At 48.9% G+C, this 5,447-nt stretch overlaps 1 protein-coding gene across 1 annotated transcript; it reads right to left on the bottom strand.

Annotated features, from left to right (window-relative positions):
- Positions 1-2,033: 2,033 nt before the first annotated feature.
- On the bottom strand, positions 2,034-5,441 carry LOC104279049 (cytochrome P450 1A4-like). Its single transcript, XM_009876213.1, has 6 exons — positions 5,124-5,441; positions 4,775-4,901; positions 4,415-4,504; positions 4,207-4,330; positions 3,903-3,989; positions 2,034-2,701 (listed from the first exon to the last, which is right to left on the bottom strand). The coding sequence occupies exons 1-6, from the start codon at positions 5,415-5,417 to the stop codon at positions 2,395-2,397; spliced, it is 1,029 nt and encodes a 342-aa protein (XP_009874515.1). The 5' UTR covers positions 5,418-5,441; the 3' UTR covers positions 2,034-2,394.
- Between the last annotated feature and the right edge of the window lie 6 nt (positions 5,442-5,447).

Here is a 5,447-nt window from a genome sequence, read left to right as displayed (position 1 = left end):
GGTGGGGTGCTGGATCCTTGCACCCGGCTGACGGTCTCAAGCTAAACAGCACGCCATGCCAGGGACACTGGTTAAAAACAAATTCATTGCGATAGCAGTCGGCAACAATTACATGCCGGTGAGCAAGGTCGCAGCGGGAGGAAGGTCAACTTTTTCCCCGCCCTGAGGCCTGTTTTGCTCATTACTTGGAGGAAGGAGCGGGTGGGGTGCTGGATCCTTGCACCCGGCTGACGGTCTCAAGCTAAACAGCACGCCATGCCAGGGACACTGGTTAAAAACAAATTCATTGCGATAGCAGTCGGCAACAATTACATGCCGGTGAGCAAGGTCGCAGCGGGAGGAAGGTCCTCCGCTCGAAAGCAGCCTTTCCACAGCACAGCCACAAAATGAAAAATAACTCCATTTAAAAAGCCACTGAGTTGGTCAGCTGTCCTTTACGTCCCAGCAATGGATGGAGTAAAATATTAACTTTTCTGCACATATTTTGATTTTATCCCTGTGTGGGGCTGGAGTAGTAGCTCATGCCACAGAGCATCCCAGGGCAGGGATTTGGGCCGGGGCACACTTTTCTGCAGAAGACTGAATTTTGCCAAGATTCCTGATACTATACCCCTATTTGGAGGCTTGGCTCAACATTTGTGCCTCTTGAAAAATGGGCCTGTGGTGTAAGAGCGGCTTCCTACCCCTCCAAGCTGGAAACTGTGGGGAGCTGGTCCCTGCAGGGATGCCACTTCAGGGACACACAGACCCCAATTTTGCATGTACTGCCTTATTAACCACATGGCAATTCAATGATTAATGCCTTTTTTTAACAGGGAAGTTAAGCAAAGCCTCAGAAATAATCATGCTCTGAGACACAGAAGCACAGAGTAGGCGATGGCCCGGAACGTTCCTCTGTGGATCATCTCCCTGAGGGTTCTGAAAGCTGTTTTGAAGCTATTGATTTTTTTTTTTTTCTCCCCTCAGGTACAGAAAGGCTAGTCTTTATTTTTAGAGAAATCCTGAGGCAAGCCACGAGCTTGGTGTTATCTCTCCACAAATCCCAGCTGAGACTTTAGCTGCTCTATATAAACAGGGCCAGCATCCATGAGAACTAAAAACTTCCCCTAATGCCACTGGTGTCCCAGCCCCAACAGCAAATGAACGGCCAGTTCACACACCTGTAGGAAAAATTCTGATCCACTATATCAGAGTCAAAGTTTTAAAGGTGATAAAGAGGTGGGGGAGATTGTTCCCTAAAAAAATATTTGCCCAGTGGAAAAAAAACATCAAGAACCAAGAAACATTCATAGAAGTGTTTATTGCGTTAGAAATACTGTGCAGTTCATATCCCAGTATATTCACACATTCCCACACAGACACAAACAAGCAGGAGTTGCTTGAGAATTTGCCATGAGAATTCACCTTCACGCTGGCTAAAGCAAGCTGCAACATAAGGCATCTCTCCTGCAGTGCTCAAGCCCTTGCTTCTTTTATTAGTCTGAATATAGAAACATATTGGTTACTAAAAAAAAATTAATAAAAATCTACAGTTAAAGAAAAAAGCAGTGAATACATAGTCTGAAAGCCAAAAGTGTTCTACTGTGCTTGTCCCTTATTCTCAGTCCTTCGATATTTTCCAGGACGCTTCCTGATAGGAGTTTAGCTCATCTATCAATTTGTGAACAGCAGTACTTATGGATATATTTTTTTTCCTAGTAGGCTTTCACCAGGGATCTGTAGAAACACTCAGGGATTCATTTAATAAATTTACATTCAGGGGATTTAGCTGTGCGAGGGTGCACCCAGAACAGGTCTGCTCAAGACAGGCGCTGGCGCAGGTGTAGTTCTGAACTTTGCATCACCTCGAGAGCCCTTCCGAAGGCAGCTGGAGCAGCGGGGAGAGCCCGTTCCCACCAGCACAAGGAGCTGAAGGCATTGCGGAGAGCTCTGCCAGATGAGCTTGAAAGGCTTTCACCCCGTGGGAAAAGGCTGGCCAGGTTTCTCGGGGAGGAACCTGTAGTTTTATGGCTATTTGGTGGACAAATGGAGTCACTGGGCAGGGAAAAGACCCCCATCCCAACACTCTGCATTTCTTCTCCCAGCCCAAAGCATCCTCCTCCCACCTGCAAGGCTGCGGTCCCCCCAGACTTCCCCACAGGGATGATTAGGCTGGACCTCTGGTGAGCTTTTCTGCAGGCAAGGGCAATGAAGCTGGTTAGGAGGGGCTGCAAGGAGCCCAACAAAGCCAGCTTTATCCCTCCCCGCTTGCATTTACACAAAATGAACGAGTCCCCAGTGAAGCGACACAGTGAAAGGGTTGTGCAATCTTCTAGAAAGGAATAGCAAAAGCAGGCTGAGCGTCCGACTCCAAGGGCTGACTTTCTTCTGCAGAGCAATGCTTCTTCCTGCAGCTTATGGAGAGCTCTTCACAGGGGAGCGCTTCTTAATCTGGAAGCGGTCGCATTTCTTGTATTTCATCGTCAGCCCATACTGAGGGGTGATGTCCACCTCCTCGCCAGGGCAAAGACTGATGTCCAGCTGCTGCAGCACGGTGGCCAAGAAGAGGAACACCTCCCACCGGCCGATGGACTCCCCGATGCATCGCCTCTTCCCCAAGCCAAAAGCCAACACTTTGTCGCTCTCAGTCCTGTTTATTTCGGTCCCCGCAGCATTGAGGAACCGCTCGGGGTTGAAGGTTGAAGGGTCCTTCCAAAGTTTCCTGGAGCAGAAGGGAGACACATATTTTCAACCCCTTGGGCTGGGGACAGCAATCAAAAAAATCTCCTCTCAAAGAGAAGCATTGCAATGTTATCTCATTTCACCATTCAAGAACTTTGGCAACCTCTATCCTGGATGTAAAATGCCAACTACATGTCAGACCCCATCAGCTCAGTCAATTGAAACCTCTATTTCAAACTCAGGTTGTGTTTGCTTGTGCAGATCCCAGAAATGGATTTAATTCAGCGTGCAGTAGCTAGACATCCTGCAGTTTCAGCCAAAAGGAGAGCACAGAAATCAGTCAGCAGCTCAGGAAGGATGGGAGACCTGAGGGGTTTTCCACCTTGAATCCTCCCAGACAAACCTCCCAGCCTGTCCCAGTACAACTGCTGGGCAGTGCCAGGTGGGATTTTCCAGTGGCTTAGCTCAGATTTTCTGCTTGAATATGGGTAATCTTCTGTGGGCCTAAAGACAGTGTGTCCATCACAATGCTCACCAGCACATGCGGAAGGAATATTGTAACGTTTCTGCACTGCTGGATTATTTGCATACAAATATCTTGAGCTTCTGATCCAAAATACCTCATCTGGGGAACCACCTTCTGTATCAAGCCTTAATAAACTCATTCCTCCCCCAGGAGGGTCTCTGCTGGAGGGCAATGAAGGGGTGAGGTGGGGCTTTGGTTTCCAGATCCTTTTTCATTCACCAAAGCTGTTTGTCAGCAATAACAACATGAGTCTATTGAGTTTAAATGAGAGTCACATCAGGACTTTTTTCTCCCTGAAAGAGCCAATCAGGCAGTTCCCACTGAGCACATCCAGAGCCGTCACCCCAGATCACAAGGGCTGCTTGGCAGGAGGATCTACCGATTCCTGATTATTCAGCAGCCCAAGCTGCCAGCCCTTGCACGTACATGGAAAGTCCAGTGCATTGAGGACATCACCAGGTTACTGCATATAAATTGAGTAAGATCTGGTGTTGGGGAGTTGCTAAACCAATGACCAACTCAGCCCAATGCAGCTCCGTGCCCAGGAGAGCCAAGAATGAGCTCAGCAAACCCACATGATTTTTGGTCCAATCTCTATTTTCTTGCCTTCACGACCCATTTGGCTTTTGGGGTGTTGCTCTAAAGGCTCAGAATGATCTTAATGACAAGCAAAGCCACGGCAGTTGAATAAGCATGGGGTATTTGGTATACTCACTCATCATGGTTCACTTGCCACTGGTTGATAAACACACAGGTATCCTTGGGGATGTAGTAACCGTTCAACACCGTTGCTTTTGTTGTGCTGAAAGAAATATGGGCAGAGGGGAGGATTAGTTAACAGGAGACCTGCAGCTTTGTGGCAAAACAAAGCTTTAACCCAAGTAATTCAGGCTATGCACTGGAATATTTCCCCATAGTAGGGATTGATTCCCAGGAAATTATCTGCCTAAATGGCACCTCTCAGAAAACCACTCCAAAAAAACCCACCCAAATAACAAGTCAGCTGCTCCAGTCCATACCTGTGTGGGATGGTGAAGGGAAGGAAGGAAGAGTGCCTGAACATCTCCAGGATAAAAGCTTCTGTGTAGGGCAGCTTGCCTCGGTCTGACAACCTCGGCCTCCTCTCCCGGCCGATGGTCTGGTCTGTGGGAGGCGAAGGAGAGTGGGTTGGGGTCAGCCCTCTCCAGAGAGGTTTTGGCCCCAGAGGAGGCAGGTTCATGAACTTACCTAGTTCCTCCTGGATCTTCTTTTGGATGTCAGGGTACAAGGCAGCATACATGAGGCTCCAGGATAAGGCAGTGGTCACGGTGTCAAAGCCTGGATGAACATGAAAAAGGCATTTAGTTACCAATATAGGACAAGCGATCATGTTTTCACCGCTCCTATCACTCTAGGTGTTTGTCTTGAAGCGGTTCTCCCATCAGCTGTTACTGAAAAGTCATCTGCCCTGGTTGCTGCTCAGGAAGGTGCCCAAGAGACCCGCAGCGGCTCCAAACACCCAAGGATGGCCAGCGTTTCACCCCAACAGCTCCAGTTGGCTCACTCAGCCTCCCAGCAGCAAAGCTTTACCTTCAGAAATGTTCTCACCTGCCCCAAAGAGATCATTGACGATGTTGATGATCTTTTCATTGGAGAGTGGGACGTGAAAATCCTCCCCTACGCTCTTCTCCTGGCAGTGCTCAATCAGCGAGTCGGTGATGTCCCGGATGTGGTCCTGGGAAGAGCCGGTGGGTAAGGGACGTCAGGAATGGCCAGGGCAGGGGAAACCTCCCCCAGCCAATGCCAGCTTCTAGGGGGATTAACTGCAGTTTGGAGAGCTCCAAGGAGCTTTCCTGGGCAGAGCTGAGGGGACAAGGGAGTACCTGCTTGCCCCCACTGCCAGGCAGACAGCATTTCTGACAGTTGTAGGCATCTCTACCTGCATTCGAGCTCTTACCTTGTCAAAGCTGGTGTAATGCTCCCGGACAATTTTTTGCACAAACAAGTTGAAACGCATGTTGATGTCCTTAAAGAGCTGCATGGTGCGGCTGGGAAGATACTGGAGCACTGGGATAAAGTCAGCAGGGTTGCCAGAGGCAGCTACATCCCCAAACTCATTGTTGAAGTTCACTATATTGAGCAGCTCCTGGTCATTGTGGTCGTAACGCTTGCCAAAGCAGATGGCACAGATGACATTGGCCACAGAGACCACGAGGTACTGAGTAAGATCAAAGCTCTTCTTCTCTTCCATCAGCTGCAGGAACTTGGTGACCAGGTAGTC

This window comes from Apaloderma vittatum, unplaced genomic scaffold, assembly GCF_000703405.1.
Source record: "Apaloderma vittatum isolate BGI_N311 unplaced genomic scaffold, ASM70340v1 scaffold889, whole genome shotgun sequence".
In the NCBI taxonomy this organism is placed as follows: Eukaryota; Metazoa; Chordata; class Aves; order Trogoniformes; family Trogonidae; genus Apaloderma; species Apaloderma vittatum.
Note: the sequence above shows the minus strand (reverse complement) of the source record. Positions and strands in the feature narration are given on the sequence as shown.